The following is a 23,031-nucleotide window of genomic DNA, read 5'->3' as shown; positions in this document are numbered from 1 at the left end:
TGTTCCTCTGCACTTAGTGCATATAGCACGCAGAAAAGTGGCTGTATAAGGGGTAAAAACAGCTCTTTAGCTGACAGTAGTCACTTATGTTGAACAAAAAGTACTTCTTTTCAATCAAACCTGGGTTATGAAGCAGATTACTGAGTACTCAGTTAGTGTAGTGGTATGTCATAAAAGTCTCACAATGCCAAAGGTCGACGCGTTTCGCCCTTCTCTGGGCTTTATCAAGATGTGTTTGGCATGTATTGTGAGACTTATAAACCTTGTCTTTTCTTGGTGATTGGTGGAAAACTTAATTGCCATTACATGTGTCCATTTCAATTTAAGGTGGTATTCCCCTTTCAATTCATCAGATTGTTAAGGTAGTATTCAATGTGTCCATATAATGAAATTCCTATTTGTGACATTGTCTTGTTTGCCTATTTTCTGTGAATTTCTATTTGTTCATCTCTTTTTATATTTGAATATGAGGTACATATGTAAAAAAAATTATACATAAGTGCACATGGAAAAAATACATACAACTAGTATTAAGACCACTCATGTTTTCTTTTGGGAAGCATTATTTTCTCTTACAAGGTGTATCCAGTCCACGGATTCATCCTTACTTGTGGGATATTCTCATTCCCTACAGGAAGTGGCAAAGAGAGCACACAGCAGAGCTGTCCATTTAGCTCCCCCTCAGGCTCCGCCCCCCCAGTCATTCTCTTTGCCGCTCTAACAAGTAGCATCTCCACGGGAGGGTAAAGTGAATGTGGTGTTAGATTTGTAGTTTTTATTTCTTCAATCAAGAGTTTATTTTAAAATAGTGCCGGTTTGTACTATTTACTCTGTGGCAGAAAGTGATGAAGATTTCTGCTGAGAGGAAAACGATTTTAGCATGTTGTAACTAAAATCCATTGCTGTTCCCACACAGGACTGGGGAGTACCAGAAAACTTCAGTTGGGGGGAACAGTTTGCAGGCTTAACTGCTATAAGGTATGTTTCATTCATTTTATTCTAGTCAAGACTTAGTAATGCTAGACAAGAATCCCCATGTGGGAAAGGTAAGCCATATTCTGAGACTTGGTATAGAAGGAAGACTTATTTAAAAGGGCTCAAAACACTGGTGGACACTGTTAAGGGGCAATCGATTATTTTATAACAAGAATCTGATCTATTTACAAGTTTTTATTACATTTGAAACGTTTTATAGTTTTTTTTTCCACATGGCATATATTTAGACACCTATTTAGGCTTGTGAAGGCCCCACAACTCCAGAGTGGAGAGGGAGGGGGCCTAAATTTTGCGCCTCAATTGCACAGTTGTTATTGCAGACAGCTTCATGCAGCTTCACGTGGAGGGTCCAAAGATTACTTGAGGACTTCATAGAGGCTTATTTTCGATCAAAACTAATCCCCAAGGAAGGTAGGGCCACAGCAGATTGCTGTGGCATGGTGCTGTAGTTTGCTAACTGGTTGCCAGCTTTACTTTGCTCCGGTTTGGCCATTAAGGGGTTAATCGACTTGAAATTCACTGTGGAATCATTTCAAAGCATTAGGATCATAAGATTGGGTTATTTTTTGAGATTTAGTAAAAAAGTGTGCGCTTTTTATTATTTAAAGGCACAGTACTGTTTTTTCTAAAATTTTATTTTTCTGTATTTGAGTGCTGTCTAAGTCTGTTTAACATGTCTGAGCCTACAGATAGACGTGTTTAGTAGCCATGGTGGAACCCCCTTTACATTTGTGTTTTAAGTGTGCTAATATGTCTAAGCATTTTAAAGATCACGATGTTTCACTTATAAATGTATCCCAAGATGATTCTTTAACAGAAGGTAATGAGGATAGCCCACCTTCCTCTCCCCGTGTGTCGACACCAGTTACGCCCGCGCAAGCGATGCCTAGTACCTCTAGCGCATTGGCCCCTATTACATTATAACAATTAGCAGCAGTCATGGATAATTCCCTTGCAGCATTTTTATCCAAACTACCAGTTTTTCCTAAAAAGCGTGATAGCTCGGTCTTAAGAACAGAGTGTGAGCAATCAGAAGCTTTGGAGGATTTATCTGTTGTACCCTCACAACACTCTGAAGTGTCGGTGAGGGATGTGCTGTCCGAGGGAGAAATTTCTGACACTGGAAAGGTTTCTCAGCAGGCAGAATCAGATTCCTTAGCGTTTAAATTTAAGCTGGAACACCTCCGCGTGCTGCTTAAGGAGGTATTAGCTACGCTGGATCATTGCGACCCCATGGTGGTCCCAGAGAAATTGTTTAAAATGGACAAATATCTGGAAGTCCCTGTATACACTGATACGTTTCCGATCCCGAAGAGGGTGGCGGATATTGTGGATAGGGAGTGGGAAAGACAAGGTGTACCCTTTGTTCCCCCCCCTATCTTTAAGAAAATGTTCCCCATTATTGATCCCAGGCGGGACGCATGGCAGACAGTCCCTAAGGTAGAGGGGGCAGTTTCAACACTAGCCAAGCGCACAACCATACCGATTGAAGACAGTTGTGCGTTCAAAGATCCTATGGATAAAAAATTGGAAGGTTTACTAAAGAAAATATTTGTGCAACAAGGTTTCCTTCTCCAGCCTATTGCCTGCATTATTCCTGTAACTACTGCAGCGGCTTTCTGGTTTGAGGCGCTGGAGGAGTCGCTCCAGACGGAGACCTCATATGACGAAATTATGGATAGAATTAAGGCGCAAAAGCTGGCTAATTCTTTTATCACAGATGCCACTTTTCAATTAGCTAAGTTAGCGGCGAAAAATTCTGGTTTTGCCATCATGGCGTGCAGAGCGCTTTGGCTTAAATCATGGTCGGCCGATGTGTCGTCTAAGACAAAGTTACTGAATATTCCTTTCAAGGGAAAGACACTTTTCGGGCCCGAGTTGAAAGAGATTATTTCGGATATCACTGGGGGAAAGGACCATGCCCTCCCGCAAGATAGGCCTTATAAGGCTAAAAACAAGGCTAATTTTCGTTCCTTTCGCAACTTCAGGAGCGGTCCTGCTTCAACCTCTACGACCGCAAAGCAAGAGGGTAACTCTTCACAGCCCAAGGCAACCTGGAAACCTTTGCAGGGCTGGAACAAGGGTAAACAGGCCAAGAAGCCTGCAGCTGCTACTAAGACAGCATGAAGGGGTAGCCCCCGATCCGGGACCGGATTTGGTAGGGGGCAGACTCTCTCTCTTTGCTCAGGCTTGGGCAAGAGGTGTTTCCGATCCCTGGGCATTAGAGATAGTTGCTCAGGGATATCTTCTAGAATACAAGGACTCCCCTCCAAGGGGAAGGTTCCACATTTCTCGTCTGTCTACAGACACGACAAAGAAAGAGGCGTTCTTACGCTGTGTAGAAGATCTACTCAAGATGGGAGTGATATATCCAGTCCCAATTACAGAACGAGGACTGGGTTTTTACTCAAACCTGTTTGTGGTTCCCAAAAAGGAAGGAACTTTCAGACCAATCCTGGATCTAAAAATTCTAAACAAATTCCTCAGAGTTTCATCATTCAAAATGGAAACCATTCGGACAATTTTGCCAATGATCCAGGAAGGTCAATATATGACTACCGTGGATCTAAAGGATGCGTACCTACATATTCCTATCCACAAGGATCACCATCAGTTCCTAAGGTTCGCCTTTCTGGACAAGCATTTAGAGTTCGTGGCCCTTCCCTTCGGGTTGGCCACTGCTCAAAGAATTTTCACAAAGGTGCTAGGGTCCCTTTTAGCGGTACTAAGACCGCGGGGCATTGCAGTAGCACCCTATCTGGACAACATCTTAATACAGGCGTCGTCTTTTCCCAGAGCCAAGGCTCATACGGAGATTGTTCTGGCCTTTCTAAGGTCTCACGGGTGGAAGGTGAACACCGAAAAAAGTTCTCTGTCCCCGCTCACAAGGGTTCCCTTCCTGGGAACATTAATAGACTCGGTAGAAATGAAAATATTTCTGACGGAGGTCAGAAGGTTAAAGCTTCTAAGCACTTGCCGAGCTCTTCATTCCATTCTTCGGCCATCTGTAGCTCAGTGCATGGAGGTAATCGGATTAATGGTAGCAGCAATGGACATAGTCCCTTTTGCTCTAATTCATCTCAGGCCACTACAATTGTGCATGCTCAAACAGTGGAATGGGGATTATGCAGATTTGTCTCCTCAAATCCATCTGGACCAGGACACCAGAGATTCTCTTCTCTGTTGGTTGTCTTAGGATCACCTGTCTCAGGGAATGTGCTTCCGCAGACCGGAGTGGATCATTGTAACGACCGACGCCAGTCTGTTAGGATGGGGCGCGGTCTGGGGCTCTCTGAAAGCTCAGGGCCTATGGTCTCGGGAAGAGTCTCTTCTCCCGATAAACATTTTGGAACTGAGAGCGATATTCAATACGCTCCAGGCATGGCCTCAGCTAGCGACGGCCAAGTTCATCAGATTTCAGTCGGACAACATCATGACTGTAGCATATATCAATCATCAGGGAGGAACAAAGAGTTCCTTAGCGATGAAGGAAGTAACCAAGATAATCAGGTGGGCAGAGGATCACTCTTGCCACCTATCTGCAATTCACATCCCAGGAGTAGACAACTGGGAAGCGGATTTCCTAAGTCGTCAGACTTTTCACCCGGGGGAGTGGGAACTCCACCCGGAGGTATTTGCTCAGCTGACTCAGCTTTGGGGCATTCCAGAGTTGGATCTGATGGCGTCCCGTCAGAACACCAAACTTCCTCTTTACGGAGCCAGGTCCAGGGACCCCAAGGCGGCATTGATAGATGCTCTAGTAGCGCCTTGGTCCTTCAATCTGGCCTATGTCTTTCCACCGTTCCCCCATCTCCCTCGGCTGGTAGCCAGAATCAAACAGGAGAAGGCCTCGGTAATTCTGATAGCGCCTGAGTGGCCACGCAGGACTTGGTATGCAGACCTAGTAGACATGTCATCTGCTCCACCATGGACTCTGCCAATGAGGCAGGATCTTCTAATACAGGGTCCTTTCAAGCATCCAAATCTAGTTTCTCTGCAGCTGACTGCTTGGAGATTGAACGCTTAATTCTATCTAAGCGTGGGTTCTCTGAATCAGTCATAGATACTCTGATCCAAGCTAGAAACCCTGTCACCAGGAAGATTTACCATAAGATATGGCGGAAATATCTTTGTTGGTGTGAATCCAAGGGTTACTCGTGGAGTAAGATTAGGATTCCAAGAATATTGTCTTTTCTCCAAGAAGGATTGGAGAAAGGCTTATCAGCTAGTTCATTAAAGGGACAGATAGCTCTGTCGATCCTTTTACACAAGCGTCTGGCAGCAGTACCAGATGTTCAAGCGTTTGTACAGACGTTAGTCAGAATCAAGCCTGTCTATAAACCTGTGGCTCCTCCATGGAGTCTAAATTTAGTTCTTTCAGTTCTTCAAAGGGTTCCGTTTGAACCTTTACATTCCATAGATATTAAGTTATTATCTTGCAAAGTTTTGTTTTTAGTAGCTATATCTTCTGCTCGAAGAGTTTCTGAATTGTCTGCTTTGCAGTGTAATTCGCCCTATCTGGTGTTCCATGCAGATAAGGTAGTTTTACGTACCAAACCTGGTTTTCTTCCTAAAGTTGTTTCTAATAAGAACATTAACCAGGAAATCATTGTCCCTTCTCTGTGTCCTAATCAAGCTTCTAAGAAGGAACGGCTTTTACACAATCTTGATGTGGTTCGGGCTTTGAAATTCTATTTACAAGCAACTAAGGATTTCAGACAAGCATCATCTTTGTTTGTTGTCTATTCTGGTAAGAGGAGAGGTCAAAAAGCGACGGCTACCTCTCTTTCTTTCTGGTTGAAAAGCATCATCCGATTGGCTTATGAGACTGCTGGGAAGCAGCCTCCTGAACAAATTACAGCTCATTCCACCAGAGCTGTGGCTTCCACTTGGGCCTTCAAGAATGAGGCTTCTGTTGAACAGATTTGTAGGGCAGCGACTTAGTCTTCACTGCATACTTTTGCCAAATTTTACAAATTCAATACTTTTGCTTCTTCGGAGGCTATTTTTGGGAGAAAGGGTTTTGCAAGCAGTGGTGCCTTCCGTTTAGGTTACCTGTCTTGTTCCCTCCCTTCATCCGTGTCCTAAAGCTTTGGTATTGGTATCCCACAAGTAAGGATGAATCCGTGGACTGGATACACCTTGTAAGAGAAAACAGAATTTATGCTTACCTGATAAATTACTTTCTCTTACGGTGTATCCAGTCCACGGCCCGCCCTGGCATTTAAGTCAGGATAAAAAAATTTTTGTTTAAAACTACAGTCACCACTCACCCTATGGTTTCTCCTTTTTCTCCAAACCGTCGGTCAAATGACTGGGGGGGCGGAGCCTGAGGGGGAGCTATATGGACAGCTCTGCTGTGTGCTCTCTTTGCCACTTCCTGTAGGGAATGAGAATATGCCACAAGTAAGGATGAATCCGTGGACTGGATACACCGTAAGAGAAAGTAATTTATCAGGTAAGCATAAATTCTGTTATTTTCATTCTGCGTCTAAAGGAGCCCTGCATAAATTTTAATATTTCAAGAGAAAGTAAGAAACAATTAAAGAAGGGGATTGCTAACAATTTTATTCAAATAAGAAAGGGGACAGATCTATTTCTGAATTAAGCCCTCTAGGGAACAAGGTGTTAAACTTATAGATTAATTCAGCTTCTTTTAGGAGGAGTTTCTTTTCTATATCGCCTCCCCTCCAGTGTCCCTTAATTTTTTTAACTCCCCAATAGCTAATTTGTTTAGTATTGCCATGATTAATTTCTTTGAAATGTTTATATAATAGGGTGTCCTCCCTTTCTTTTTTCGATGCTTAAGAGATGTTCTCTTATTCTGTCTTTAAGGCATCTTTTAGTTTCTCCAAAATAGAATAAATCGCAGGAACATTTCAGTGCATAGATTACATTTTTATGTGTGCATCTGATAGTTTCTTTTATTGTAAAATTTACCTCTGAGCTATTGATTTTTAGGTTCTTTGCTTTTGAACTATGTTTGCAGGCTTTGCAAGTGTGACATGGAAAATATCCACAGATTTTTTCCCCCTCTAGACTTAATTGTCGTTTTATTTTTTTCTTTGATCTGAGTTTACTTGGGACCAGAATGGTTTTGAGATTTTTTGCTTTTTTTAAAAATAAAAGTAGGTTTATCTGCCAATAACTCCCCTATGATATTGTCTTCTTTTAGTATATGCCAATTCTTTTTGATTATTTTTCTAATAGTGTTATGATCAGCACTGTAGTCTGTTATGAACGGGATTTCTATTATATTTTTGCTTTCAAGATTCCTAGTCTTATATTTTAATATATTTTCTCTATCTGTTATTCTTGCCTTGTTAATTGCTATCTCAATCTGTTTATCTTCATAGCCTCTTATGTTAAACTTGTCTGCAAGTATAGATATTTGGTTCTCAAAATCCTCAATTCTAGAACAATTCTTTCTTATCCTTAGGCTTTGACCGTATGGGATATTGTTCTTCCAAGGATTTAGGTGACAGCTATTTGCATTTATCAGATTATTGCTGTCTACTTTTTTTAAATGAGTTTTGGTTTCCAATTTATCATTAACAACCATGATTTCTAAGTCCAGGAAGGTGACTTCCGTTTTACTATAATTGCAGACAAATTTTAATCCATAGTTATTATTGTTCATCTTTCCAAAAGTTTCTACCTATCTGTTTCTGATCCTCTCCATATAATTAGTAGGTCATCTATATACCGCTTATAGAGTACAAGGTTCGCACCAAAGTCACTATCTTTGAAGAAATTTTCTTCCCAAATCCCCATAAAAAGGTTGGCGTAACTTGGTGGGAACCTCGTACCCATAGCGGTTCCCTCTCTTTGTAAAAAGAATTTATTATCAAAGGAAAAAAATTATGTGTCAATATGTATTTGATACTGTTAACAATAAACTTTGTGTTCTAATTTCATATAGCTATCTTTATCCAAAAAATGTTTCACAGCTGCTATTCCTTGTTGGTGGTTGATTACAGTATATAAGGAAGATACATCGCATGTAGCTAAATACATATTTTCCCCCCATTCAATAGAGCTCAGAATATTTAGTACCTGTGTTGAATCTTTTAAATGGGATTTTAAATTAAGTACATATGGCTGCAAGAATTTATCTACATATTGGGAAAGGTTGGCTGATACAGAGTTAACAAATGACAAGAAGAAAACAGCGCATCCACGAATCACAGCAGCGTTTATTCAGGTAAATGACACACACAGAAAATTGCACACTTACAAGATGACAGTAATGTATGAGCGGTAATGCCCTCTGGCTAGTTGTCTTTCGCCTGTAGCAAATCTCAGCGGGAACACCTCAGACCCCGACCAGCAGCACCAAGAGACCCGCTTCCTGTCACATACGGCAGGTGCCAAAGAGAAACTCAAAAGAGCAGCAGTCCTAAACACTTTGATGGTAGGAGTTAGTTACCCTACGCGTTTCCTCTGCACACGGGCAGACTTCTTCAGGGGTATATGAAAATACAAGCTCCAGATACAGAGTTAATGCCAGAGATTATGGGCCTTCCCGGCGGATTTATTAAACATTTATGAACCTTCGGCAGAAAATAAAAGATTGGTATTCTAGGAAATTTTGGTGTCAGATATGTGAATTCTTTGTCATTCAGTATACCATTCATCTTACCCTCAATCAGAATTTTGTTGAGGGATCTCATAAAATTTTCTGTTGGGTTAGTTTGTAGAATTTTATATGTTTTTTTCATCATTTAGAAGTCTGTAGGCCTCAGTCATATATTTCTCAGTGTCCATTATCACTATCCCCCCACCTTTGTCCGCTGGCTTGATGGTTATATTGGAGTCAGTCTGTAATTTACTATGTTTTTTGGGGGTTACACTTTTTCACTTCCTTGAGTACAATTTTTTCAAATGTGTCACTGTAGTTTCCTTTAGCCTGGGTGGGGTAAAATTTCGATTTGGGTTTGAGGTTAGTGTGTTGGAAGGGTTCTATTTCTGCATGGGAAGATGTAGCCTGTTTTTCTAAAGGGCTTTTCACGAAGAACCTTTTGAGAGTCAAGTTCCTTACAAATTTCTTAATGTGTATGTGTGTGTTGAATTTATTCATTTGTACTGTTGGGGCATAAGATAAACCTAAATTAAGTAGTTTCTCTTCTTCTTTATTTAAGACTACTTTGCTAAAATTAAATATCCCATTATTCTTATTGGCTATCTCCATCTTTTTGCTTTGTTTGAGAGTTCATCCTCCTCTCTTTCCTCTAGGCCTCTTTTTCTTCTTTGTTCTAAATCTGTTTTTTGTAGGTTTTTTGAGGTGCCCTCCTTTAGAGGGCTGTGCTCTAAAAAAGATTTATCTTCTATAGTTAAGTGATCTTCATTTATTGAATTATTTCTTAAAGGTGCAAACCTATTTTGTGTCGGTGTGATCTGTGCATGATTCCTTAAGGGTCTATATCCATTCTGTGTTAGTGGTCTCATCTCTCTTGGTTCCTGTCTCTGAGAGTTCCATCTATGATTGTAATGGTGTCTAGGGTATTCCCATTCTCTGGGTCCCTGTGCATATCTTTGTGAATAATTATTGTGATTGAAGTTATCACGTTTATATGCTTGTCTGTTATGAAAGTGAGGGTGTTGATCATACTGATCTTTATACTCAAAGTAGTTATGTGTATTATGATTTTGGTAATTCCTATGTGAACCACTTTCATAATTGGATCTATTATAATTGGTTCTATTATAATGTGAAAAATTATGGTTAGGGTATCTATAATCTAATGTTTTGTTATCCTTCCTAGAGGTATTTGGAGTATTTAGTACGGTTGGTTCTTTTTGTTTTTGTTGTTCCTTAGTTGATAGTCCTGGTTCTAATACTGGCTTTAATGTCTCTTTCCATTTTCCCCCATTTCGACCTTAGAAGATCCTTATTTAAATTATCTAATTTGTTGATGATTACCTTTTGTTTTTCTTAAAATTCTGTATCGTCCTTCATCCCCTTTAATTTATCCTTTAGAATTAAAATTTCACCTTCTATGACTAGTAACGTTTCTTTACGTGATTTTTTTAAAATTTCAATTAAATCATTAGAGGCTTTTTTTAAAGTGTCTGACCATTCTGTTTGTAGTTTTTGACTCAGGGTAAATGTGCAATTTTTATTAAACTGTAGACCTCTTGGAATTAGGCCTTTGTTTGTGTATCTATTCAGAAACACTAATTCCATTTTTTGCTTGAGTTCTTTTATCATGGCAGATTCTAAATTGGACATAAGATCTGATATATTATTAGAAATATCCCTGCTAGCGGAACATAAATTTTGTTTATTACCCATATCTGAATAAATGTTGTCCCTAAAATCAAAGAGGTCCTCCATCATGTGAGGGGAAAGAATTTATCCTACTTAATATATTAAATAGGAGTTTGAAAAAATACTGAAGAGAAAGTGTAACCAGCGGCAATACACAAATAGGGATAAAGTTTACAATAGAATATTAGGGGAGTGTATGCGCTAAGGTATTTGATATTAAACTCCTCTCTAAAAGACGATATCCCTAATAATTGTCTAGACAAGAAGCATATGGAAGAAGAGTGGGGTATAGAGAGGGCGCCTACAGCTAAAAATTATCAACACTTTCAGTATAGACAATTTTACAAATATTTATTAAAATATAGAATTCAAACTGATTATCACAATAAAATAAATATAAGTATAAGGGACGTCTCCCCAAATAGTAAGATTGTTAAAAGCAAATAGAAATAACGCTTGCTCTTAGCATATAGTTTCCAGCTTCAGAAGGAACATAATATTAAATCTACCCTTCAAACCATAGGAAGTGGCAAATTAATAAAAGGTAGCAGTGTTAATGCTAGTAAATGATAGCAATGATAATGTTAAAAAGAGAACAGACTGAACTAAAAAATATCGGATGTATAAACAGCAAATCAATCATGTCTGAAGTTAATAGCAGCAAACATATGTCACAAGTAAAAAAAGGGTTACTGTTGTAGTTCCGGTATATACCAGTGATATGAGTCTAATATCCCTTTGTTCCACAGTCTGTGCAATAATGTGTAACAGACGCAAGTTTTAGCAGATATATATAGCTCAAAGGACAAAGTCAGAGTTGGTACCTGGTTGTCTGTGACGTTCGTTACTCTGTGGGGGGATACTTTACCCTTATTTTGGTGGCAGATGAAATGCCAGGTAGAGAGTCTTCGCTCCTTCACGGAGTAGCTTGTGTGATGGATAGTGCGTGATCGACAGCGTCTGACGTCACAACTCCGTTTCAGTGTAGCATCCAGGTGCTTTTCGCTCCATACAATTAAAGATGCCCAAATTAGCGGATAGTGTTCCTCTGCACTTAGTGCATATAGCATGCAGAAAAGTGGCTGTATAAGGGGTAAAAACAGCTCTTTAGCTGACAGTAGTCACTTATGTTGAACAAAAAGTACTTCTTTTCAATCAAACCCGGGTTATGAAGCAGATTACTGAGTACTCAGTTAGTGTAGTGGTATGTCATAAAAGTCTCACAATGCCAAAGGTCGACGCGTTTCGCCCTTCTCTGGGCTTTATCAAGATGTGTTTGGCATGTATTGTGAGACTTATAAACCTTGTCTTTTCTTGGTGATTGGTGGAAAACTTAATTGCCATTACATGTGTCCATTTCAATTTAAGGTGGTATTCCCCTTTCAATTCATCAGATTGTTAAGGTTTTTTTTACTTGTGACATATGTTTGCTGGTATTAACTTCGGACATTATTGATTTGATGTTTATACATCCGATATTTTTTTTGTTCAGTCTGTTCTCTTTTTAACATTATCATTGCTATCATTTACTAGCATTAACACTGCTACCTTTTATTAATTTGCCACTTCCTATGGTTTGAAGTGTAGATTTAATATTTTGTTCCTTCTGAAGCTGGACACTATATGCTAAGAGCAAGCGTTATTTCTATTTGCTTTTAACAATCTTACTATTTGGGGAGACGTCCCTTATGCTTATATTTATTTTATGAGAATTTTATTGTGATAATCAGTTTGAATTTTATATTTTAATAAATATTTGTAAAATTGTCTATACTGAAAGTGTTGATAATTTTTAGCTGTAGGCGCCCTCTCTATACCCCACTCTTCCCCCACTCTTCTTCCATAGGGGAACCAAGGTATACCTTTTTCCCTATCTCCCATTCTTTTAAGAATCTTCCTGTCGCTGACTCCATTTAAATGCATGGTGCTTTTAGTAAAAGGGAGTATTCTACTATGGCTTAGAGAACTTTGATTCCTATGGAGGATAGTTGCTTACGGATCTTTGATTAAGAAGCTGGATGTTTATTTGCTTAATTAGAGGGATGTCTGATCTAATTAGACTTGCTGTGTTTGCCCTCGAGACGAATCCCCCCCCATGGGTGCTCGTCAGCTCTGGCCTTTATGGCTGTCCTTAGGAGATTCAAGGATTTGCTGGTTCCTTCTAGAATAGTGCTATTGGGTCAGTTTTGCAGCCTACTTGTGGCTTAGTAGTAAAGCCTAGGCTTTATGTCACTGCAGATGAAGGTTCAATATTGGGAATATATTTTATGTTTTTCTCCAATTCCAAGCTTCTGATAAAATTATCCTATGACTTTCAGGAGGTCTTTTCCACCACAAGTCATGAGGAATAGACTAAGGATAGTTTTCCTTTCTTCTTTCGGCGGGGACAGGCCATTACATTCTATCTGGAGGCGACTAAGGATTTTCGCCAATCCTCTGCTCCTTTTATTTGTTTCTTTGGGGACCATGAAGGGCAGAAAGCTTCTGCTTCTATTTTTCCATTTTTCTTTTTGGTTGCGAAGTGTTAATCATCTTGCATATGAAACTGCTGGTAAGCAACCTCTTAAGAGAATTACGGTTTATTCCACCTGAACTGTTCCTTTTTTTGGGGCTTTCAAATATGAAGCCCCCATGGCACAAATTTGCAAGGCTGCAACTGGGTCTTCTTTACTTATTTTTTTCAAATGTTACTAATGTGATGCTTTTGCCTTGGCCGAGGTTGTTTTTGGGAGAAAGGTTCTTCAAGCGGTAGTGCCTTCTGTTTGGGTCTGCTTGTCTTGTCCCTCCCTATTCATCTGTGTCCTCTAGCTTGGGTATTGGTTCCCAACAGTAATTAAGATGAACCCGTGAACTCAGTATATTTTTGGAAGAACAAAATTTGAAAACAAAATTTATGCTTACCTGATAAATGTATTTCTTCAAGATATGGTGAGTACATGGACCCACCCTTTTTTTTTTATAAGAGTTTTTGACTAAACCTCAGACACCTCCGCACCTTGTGTTACTCTCTTTTCTCCATTTCCTTTCGGTTCGAATGACTGGGGGTTGTGGGTAAGGGAGTGATACTTAAAGGGACACTGAACCCAATTTTTTTATTTCATGATTCAGATAGAGCATGCAATTTTAATCAACTTTCTAATTTACTCCTATTATCATTTTTTCTTCGTTCTCTTGTTATCTTTATTTGAAAATCATGAATGTAAATATTAGCAGCCAGCCCATTTTAGGTTCAACACCATGGATAGCGCTTGCTTATTGGAGGCTGACATTTACCCACCAATAAGCAAGCATAACCCAGGTTCTCAACCAAAAATGGGTCGGCTCCTATGCATCACATTCCTGCTTTTTAAATAAAGATAACAAGAGAACGAAGAAAAAATGATAATAGGAGTAAATTAGAAAGTTGTTTAAAATTGCATGCTCTATCTGAATTGTTAAAGAAAAAAATTGTGTTTAGTGTCCCTTTAACAGTTTTATTGTGGTGCTCTTTGCCTCCTCCTGCTGGCCAGGAGTGGTATTCCCAACAGTAATTAAGATGAACCCGTTGACTCACTATATCTTGAAGAAATAAATTTATCAGGTAAGCATAAATTTTGTTTTAATCAAGTTACGACTTGGAGTTACTACATCAGCATACCCAAGTATCGCACATTCCTCATATTCACTACAAAAAAAAACCTCCTTGGTGTCCTCATAAGATGGGTCTCTAAAGTGTGCATTATCTTATTATTCTTATCTCACCTGTTACTGACAAAAGGTGAAATTATGTTTTTTTTTTGCTCTTTTATTGATGTACTTTTTGACAGCTTGTGTTTCACTCTGCTTTTGTCTAATAAATCACTGGCTGCTTCTTGTGCTGCCTTGATCAAAACGAAGAAGTTTAGATTCATCTCACTTTTTTATAGTTAAACCCATATTTCCTATTTTACTCTTGCTCTTTCAGTCAGTAACACTAGAAGTGTGCACGAGTATGAGGAATTTATTTAATAGTTTGTTGAAGTATCTGTCTTTCTCCAAGTAGTTACTTTTGTTAAAGGGATAGCTTACTTAATTTGTGTGTTGTTTAAAAAGATAAATAACACATTTACTACCCAATTCCCAGCTTTGCACAACCATCATTGTTATATTGATATACTTTATAACCTCTAAATATCTGCCTGTTTTTAGTGCCTGCTGACTGCCTCTTATCTCAGTGCATTTTATTAGCTTTTCACAGCCATACAGTGCTAGTTCATGTGTGCCGTATTGATAACATTGTGCTCTCTCCCTTGGAGTTATGCAGGAACCAGCACTAAAATGCAAGTTTGTAAAAAGCACTGAGTTAAGGGGGCAGTCTGCAGTGGCTTAGAGACAAGGTAATAACAGAGGTAAAAAGTATATTAACAGTGTTGGTTGTGCAAAACTCTGGAATGGGTAATAAAGGGATTATCTATCTTTTTAACAATAAAAATGTTCAAGTAGATTATCCCTTTAACCTAATGGTAATGATCTATCTGCATCATATGCTAACAGAATTTGAAGACAGGGATTTAAAAGCCGGTTGAAAAATGTTTTTGAGGTCATCCTTTGCTTCTCATTATTCAGAAATCTATTATTATGTCTGTATTAAGTTATTGCATGAATCATTATTAATTTTTATCTTTGTCTCTCCTATGTAAAATGTTTCCAAAACACTTCAGTACTTAAATGTTATGGTTTCTTAAAATGTATCCAATTGCTATGTCCCTGCGACTTATCTCAGGAAAGTATGCCAGAGTATACAATGACATTGTTGTACACTTGTTCTTTCTTTAGACATGTCTTAATATTCCTCTGAAAGATCTTCAGCAGCAACTTGATAAGCTGGAACACGAAGGCATATGTTGGAATTCCAGTGTGGTGAAGCAGGAGGAGAACCTTTTAGGAAACGTATACACTTGCCCAACTAAAGAAGATGTAAATGAGGTCTGTATAAAAATAAAGTCAGTTACAGAAATAATTGTACTGTTACAATATTCCATAGACCACAAGATACATCGAGATAAAGTAAAAGATATTCCTTGAATACACAAGATTAGTTGATAATTAAGGATTTATTGCTGTTACATCAATATAGAAATATTTTTGAAGTCTAAAACTTTATTGTATGTATTTATAAATTAATATCAAGTAGGTTTTTAATTAATTCTATGTAGATCATAATACTTTTTATAGTAGAGTGGATTTGAATTAAATCAAGTTGGGGGGGGGGGTATCAGGTGAGAGTGCAATCTCTAAAGCTAAAATTAATGTTTCAAGCTACCTGATTAACCCCTCCCCTGCTGGGAATTTCAGAAGTGTGTTGCACAGCTGCAATAAGCTATCTTCTAATTACCAAAAAAACTGTGGTAAAGCCATGCATGTATGCTATTTCTGAACAAAGGGGATCCCAGAGAAGCTTTTACAGCCATTTGTGTGATGACTGCACAAGCGGTATGTAAATAATTTCAGTGAGAATCCCAAAGTTGGTGAAAAAGTTAACACATTTTCTAATATGATCGAATTATGCTGCAAAGCGGTGGCATGAAATATATAAAATTGGGCCTAGATCAATACCTTGGGTTGTCTACTAAACAAAATATAGATTTAATAGGTAAAAATAAAAAAACCCAAGGCTTTATTTCTGTTTTAAATGGAGTGATAGCAAAAAATGCTTAAAATGTTCTGGTCTTTTGTGCAAGTTTTTCTCTGAAATTCCTGGTCCTTACTGGGTAAAGCAATGTACAAGCTGAAATCAAGGGTCAAGGGATTCCTGCTTACAAATCAAATACGGAATACATCTTTAATCCAATTTACACGTTAACTAAACACATTGCCTGTATGTACTGTTTAATATTATTTGGAAACCTTTTGAATTGTTTGTTCTGAAGAGTGCTGATCAAAATAATGCAGGTTCAAGCAGAGAATGGGTACAAAACCACATACAATTCCAGGGGTATGTAATTTCATAGAGAGGAATGCGTCAGAGAGAGAGACAAAGAAAAACGAGTAAAAGACAAAGTGGAGGAAGAAACAGATATGGGAAAAAGGGAGGAGAGACCCCCAAACCAAACATATGGGAAAAAATTGCAAAACATGACATAATTAAATTTGCTAGTTTATAAAAATCTAAATTTGAAAATATTTTTCAGAAGATATTTTTCTTTTGTGCAGCTTTCTCCCATAATATTATGTTGACCACTAGAGCATTGATATTTACGATCAATATAATTGCATCAATAGAAGCCAAAAGCAGCTATATACGTGAGTTGTTTCTAGCTCTAAAAGCAAAAATAGACAAATAATTCCAGTTTCCATTACTAGGATCTTTATTTTCTAACAGAATATCACCGCAGCAGCAGAGACCTATACATATTTAAATCCAGAGAAACATATAATCATCACAAATCTACCTCAGAGAAAGGTTCTGGAATGTTAGAAAAGGCTCAACAATTCTTGCACCTACATGCATGGATGTGAATGTAGGTAGTTGCGAACAAGTTATTTGGTCAGTCTTACACAACATGACCTGTATTTTGTATATTAATTTTCTTTTGGTGTAGCTTTTATACCTTGTAAAAGTGATTTAAAACACTTCTGGACTGTGTCCTTCATTGATCATTACCCCACCTCGTTATCGCCATTAACTAATCCATTAATCATCATGATCATCATCAATATCCACCATCATTTTCCTTATTTCAATTAACCCATTGATTATTAGCATACCCCCCATCTTGTTAACACTTGACTCCCTCCTGCAGCAATAATGAATGCAACTTCACCTACCTGGAGCCCACAATGGCTAGAGTACAAGTGGAACGCTATTTATCGCTTTTGTTCGAGTGCTAACACCGCCAGATTTAAAGGTTCTATTTGCGCAGGTTAGCAGTTACAAGTTAAAAGTAAAAATTTTGAGCATGAGCGATATCCAATGCGCATTAACTAAAGGACTTTTGATATCAACGAAAGGACTTCAGGATGGATATCACAACCACGTTAACTTATTCTCCCCATAGACTTCACTGGAGCGCACTTTAAAAAAAAAAGTTACTACCGTTTGCATACTAACCCAACACCATATTAATTCCACAGCCCTTAACGCAACAGTAGTTATTAATGTTCACATAAAGGAAAATTGTATTTTTTATTTTAAATCGATATTTCTATTTATATATATATATATATACTTATACCTGTGTGTGTATATATATATATATATATATATATATATATATATATAGGTATAAATATATGTTTTACATTAACATCATCAGATATCTAAAGAAATACATATTTAAAACTAAAAATATTTTCCCTATATAAAAAACATTGGAATGTAAAATATTTAAAAGTAAATGCACAGTAAACACATTAAATATTATTGAATACAAATGATTTTTCATGTTTCAAGGTATTTGAGTGGAAAGGGCTCCACCCATACACATATTTAGACAAAAACATAGCCTTTGCCGTCAAATACATGGCCATATACCTTTGAACCCTTCTTAAAAAAAATGTGTTCATATTTTTATGATTCATTTTTATCAGATAGTGTTTATATGAGCCTAACTGTTTATTTTAATGTATGTTGTGTTTAGTGCACTTTTTTTTTTAAAGTTTTAGCCTTTACACAAGGTTTTCAGTCTCGCAAACCCGCCACTTGTTAAATTCGATTGTGCTTGAGCGAACGTGTTTACATTCAACTTGTAAAGTAAGTTAGCGATGTGTGATATTGCAATATTGTCCCTGTGCTAAAAGTAGTGCGCCCCTTGTAATCTAGCCCAATGTATAGTTTCACCTACGGAGTCCCCTCCAAATACTAGATATTCTACTAAAAGTCTCATTGTTCCATAAAGGGTCAGTAAACAGTTTGAGATTGTAATATAAGGGGCCACATTACAGGTGGAGCGCTAAATATAACTTGCATACAAGCGATATCAGAGCTCCATTTTGTATTACCAGCGTACGATAATGTGTAATAGCAATAGGCAGGCGGCATCAGAACTTCACGCAGCAAAAGGGATAAGTAGCGCAGTGATGGGCAGCAGTTTTAATTATGTGTGTATGTATATACACACATATTAACACATAAATATATATGTATATAATCATATATATTTACATTGTGGGCTATGGGAACACACAGTTCCCATAGACTGCAATGTAAAGGCACTTTTCGGTGGCATTTTTTATTTATTTTTTTTAACACCCCACTCCCACCGGCTTTAATGCCCCCAAAATTGCCTAGTGCCGTTTTTTTAGGGCATTTGGGGCACTTTTATAAACATAACCAGAGTTAACTTTCAGAGTGCGTATTGCTACCACAAGGTCGCGGTAGCAATAACCAGCCACTTGTAATGGCTGGTTAATAATTGTGCTCTCACAAATGGGCAAATTTACCCGTTTGAGGGAATGCATTAATTTAGTGCTGTGTGTAATCTAGCCCAAAATGTTTAATTTTAATAAAATAAATTTGCTATGGACGTTCAATATTTATTTGCCCCTTCTGAAAAAATGTGGATTATGTAATCCTAAAAAATGGAAATGCACACTGCAGAGATCTGAAGCGTAACCCTGCTACATATCTTTCCCTAATTGGCTTCAGCAGATAACAACTGTAAAACAATGTACTTTATACTAACACATTGACCTTGACTAGCCCTGTTTTCTCTAGAAGCAAGCCCAGATTGTCTCCTCCAACAAGTGGTGATTTGAGTGTGACTATTGAAAAACAACTGCAGCAAAAAAAATTGACTTGAAAATATTTAGGCTGCATTTATAAAATACATTTTTGGCAGCTATTAACTGTTCAAACTGCAGTTTTAACGTCTAGCAGCAGTTTACATTGTACAGGTTTTTTTTTTTTGCGTTAATGGCTTTGATTATTATCAATGGGAACCCCTAAGCAATATTTTGCACCAAGTAGATGGTAAAACACAAAGATGGAGCAGAATTGTGTGCAAATATGTTAGGGGAAAAAAATATAAAGAAAACAAAAGTATTGCAGAATTTAGACATTAAATGACTGAAATTTCACACTTTAATGTAACTTTAAAAATATTTTTACACTACAGTATAATACATCAGAGATCGACAATAAAGATGAAAGTAAGCAGTATTTTTCTTTATTTATATATTTAAAAATAAATATATTAGTAATGCATTTAGAGGTCTTTTGAATAAACATATACTGTACATTTAAAGTCTGTGTTTAACCATGTTCCTAACGTGTGTTTATCTCAAAAACCCGATCATTGTTAAATGGACATTAAACACCTCAAGATATTAATATAAATGGTTTAATACCATGTAGTAAAACAACTTTGCAATATTATTTCATTATTTATTTTCTTCTTAAACGGGGAGAGTCCACAGCTGCATTCATTACTTTTGGAAATTCAGAACCTGGCCACCAGGAGGAGGCAAAGACACCCCAGCCAAAGACTTACCTTCCCCACTTCCCTCATCCCCCAGTCATTCTTTGCCTTTTGTCACAGGAGGTTGGCAGAGAAGTGTCGGCAGATAAAGATAGTCTTTTATGGAGGGTAGTACTCTTCTAAATGGGACTGGAATTTTCAGTAATCCTGTCAGCCTCGCAGTGAGAGCATGGATAAATGTTAGAGTCTGGAGATGCAGGGAGAGTATTTCTGCGAAACCATCCCGACTCATGTTAACAGCTTCTTAGCAATTAGCGTTGACGAGTTTCGCTGCCTGCTTTGTTCACTCAACTCCATGTCAGAAGCGAGGCTACTATCTGTCACACTTGAAGGGCCGTGTTTCTGTTCCACGGCGTAGATTCCGGTAAGATCATTTCATTTTACTTCGATGTGTGAATGTAATGTAAACGAAGAAGTCAGGATCTCAGTGGGACTCCTTTATCTTTATGAAATCAAGGGTTAATATCTCCTGAGGGGGGTTATTGAACAGGGGGGACTTTTTAATCATGTTTGTTATGTGATTCTATCTGCTAATGTGTAGGGGCATTTGGGCTCATGCCTATATCAGAACATAACAGCCTTTTTTGTCAGGCTGCGTGGCTCTTGTGGCCTTGGCATGCTTTTCTCTGGCCTGCACGGTGTACCTTGTGACTAGGCGTGGTCACGTTCTGCACCCATTTCCGTATTCCTGACTGCGTGGCGACGAGTCTGTTTCGCTAGTTGTCTGGGTCTCAGGAGGTGGTGAGTGCCCCAGCCATTGGGGGTGTAAGGTGCTGTTTTTATTTTTTCTTCTATCCATAATTTCTACCCAAGTTATGGAGAATTCTGATTTTTTTTTGGAGACAGATGTCTCTGATTCAGATTCTACTTCTTGTGAAGAGTATGAGATGGCCCGGGTAATCCATGACCATCAGTTATTTTCCGAATGTCGCCTTAGAGTGCTCTCTTCTCCCGCAACAGGGAACTTAGAGTCCGCAGAGCTATCCGCCCCGGGGATCCCACATCCTGTGAGGCGCATGCCCTAGAACCTTCCCTAGCTACGCAATCAGGTGTCCCTAATGCCGTTACCTATTCTCCGGAAGGCATCTTGTTTCCTCCAGAGGTTACGGCACGGTTCCGCATGGCCATATCTATGGCATTGACGCATTTACATCTTCCTGAGAGGGAGGTGTTGATAAGATACTGTCCGTGTTCTGTTAACCAGGGCTTGTCAAGCGTGGGATTGTCTGGGTCAGATCAGCCATCTGGGAAACGGTTTCCTCTGAAGCTTCAAGGGTCCAACCCTCGGGTCGGGGTCGTCAGTTGCCCCAGCGGATGTAAGTCTTGCTTTTCGTTATAGACTGGCGTGCCTTCGTGTCCTACTGTGACATGTTTTGGCGGTGCTGAAGGATCCCAATCCTAATGGGCTGAGGGATCCTCGGTCTTCTATTCCAGACGGCAAGCTGGGTTAGACGTAGAGGATGAAGTTAATCTCCTTGTCGTCTCCAATTTACTTTCTTTTTGGGGTATCTTATTCAAGTCCTGAACTTTGGGAGAATGGGGTATCTGATTGGCTGGTCCTGTTAGTGTGCCCATTCTTCTTGGGCGTTCACCTGAGGGTGCTGCTTTCTTTTTCTTTGATCCGGTTGGATGTATTTATTTCTTTTTTAGAAGCTCATGTCTGCAGTATTTTATCCATTAGGAAACATTTATTTTCTGGAATTTGATACTAGCGATTTTGTGGTCGCTTGGGCACTTCCGCGAAAGTTGCATGTTAAGGTGTTAGTACATTGTTATGTCTATAGTTCCTTTTGTCGATTCCTATTGGTGTTTCAATTTTTTGTGGCCTGGGACAGTGCTGAGTGCCCTATGTAGCAAGCTGGTCCTGGTTGGGCTCTATTTTCTGTTCCTTAAGGTCTATATCATCCAAGTGGTGCTGGTATATCCGACTGTCCTGGTTGGGTGGTCAGTTGCTCACTCGGATGAGGAGTTCGTTATACTCTGGTTTCACTTCAGATTGAATAAAGCTTTCGCCTTTACTAAAGATTTCCGTGGAGAGGAACATCGATAAGTTTCAAGGATTTTTAGTTGAGGCTTGCCTCTTGCAGGGCTAAAACATGGTAGAAGGAGGCCTTTCGTTCTTAGATGTCAGGCTGGTTCTCATTTCTTCTTTCGGGTGGTAGGGCATCAGAGGGATTGACCCCAGTCCTCATTGTCCTGTTCCTGATTGTTGGCGGGGTTCCAGAAGCGTATTCTGCAAGAAATTACTCTGGAAGGTTCCGGAGGTCCTTTGGCTGCGGAGCTAGGGTTCTCCATTCACAAATAGGACTGGTGATTAGATGACTCCTTGGACATCTGGGGTACCAGGTTGGGTCGATTTTTATCTCCTCTATGGTATTCTTATTGGAGATATTTTTGAGTCCTTGATGACGGTAACTCTTCCTTAAGGGGTCAAGATGTCTTAGGCTTCTTTTTTCCCCTCTTGGGGCTGGTTGGGGGGTCATCTGTTCGGGAAGTTCGGGCATTTATGGCCTTTTTCTTCCCCCTGCTGTTTCTCGTCTGCTCCTAGGTTTTTGGGGCTCTAGAGAATGCGTTTGTCTCCGTTTTTTCCTGGAGCTGCCCTTACTTGGATACCTTAGTTTTATCTGTCGTTCGCCAGGAATTATGAAGCTCGTCCATCGTTAACTCCTTGAGCTTTGGGGGTTTCTGGGAGGTTGATCCTGTTGGGATTGTTTGGAGACTATTTTATCTTCTCAAGTTGGTTTATCTAGTTTTGAGATCTAACCTTTTGGGGTTGTCCCTCGAGCCTTTAGGAGATATTCTGTCTCTGAGATGCTTAGCGAACTTCCAGTGTCCAAGGACCTTTGGATGTGGCTGCGGTTGCATCTCCTTCGGTGCAGGTTCTCCGTATGAGGTATCTCTATGGTTCCTCAGGGGTTTCTACGTTGTAGCCAACTCCAGTTTCTGGATATCCATTTTTCCGGACATGTTCTTGTCTTGGATATCTGACTGCATCTCTTAGATGGGTCTTGGGCAGTTCAGTCCTTCCAGTTTTGAGACTTCCACTCGCCCATTGAGGGGGTTTGTTTTTCTCTTATCAGAGACTTGGAAATAGCCTGATGGGTAGTTTAGCTGCCTAGCAAGCACGAGATTGTGGTCGCAATCTGTTACAGCTATTTGCACCTTAAAGACTGCACAATGACTGTTTGATTTTCTACTGGGCCCCCTGTTGCAGCCGGATAGTTCCTCTACAATCTGTATTGCCTTTGCCGTCTGTCTGCTGCCGCACTCTCCATGCCTGTGGGCGTGTGAGCGGTTCTATTTGACTTTTCCTCCCCTTAGGGAGAC

The 23,031-nt window shown here is 39.1% G+C and overlaps 1 protein-coding gene and 1 non-coding gene across 3 annotated transcripts in view; both read left to right on the top strand.

Annotated features, from left to right (window-relative positions):
- Window positions 1–23,031, top strand: part of CCDC141 (coiled-coil domain containing 141) — a 796,073-nt gene that overhangs the window by 628,752 nt on the left and 144,290 nt on the right. For both annotated transcript variants that reach the window (XM_053698512.1, XM_053698511.1), the window contains exon 17: window positions 15,062–15,211. In XM_053698512.1, the coding sequence (XP_053554487.1) occupies window positions 15,062–15,211 (150 nt within the window). The remainder of the gene's footprint in view (window positions 1–15,061; window positions 15,212–23,031) is intronic.
- On the top strand, window positions 21,680–21,795 carry LOC128646352 (U5 spliceosomal RNA). Its single transcript, XR_008400295.1, has one exon. It is a non-coding gene; the product is annotated as a U5 spliceosomal RNA (small nuclear RNA).

The sequence above is a fragment of the Bombina bombina genome, chromosome 1 (assembly GCF_027579735.1).
Source record: "Bombina bombina isolate aBomBom1 chromosome 1, aBomBom1.pri, whole genome shotgun sequence".
Taxonomy (NCBI): Eukaryota; Metazoa; Chordata; class Amphibia; order Anura; family Bombinatoridae; genus Bombina; species Bombina bombina.
The sequence above is the reverse complement of the archived record's forward strand: the minus strand, read 5'-3'. Positions and strand labels throughout refer to the sequence as shown.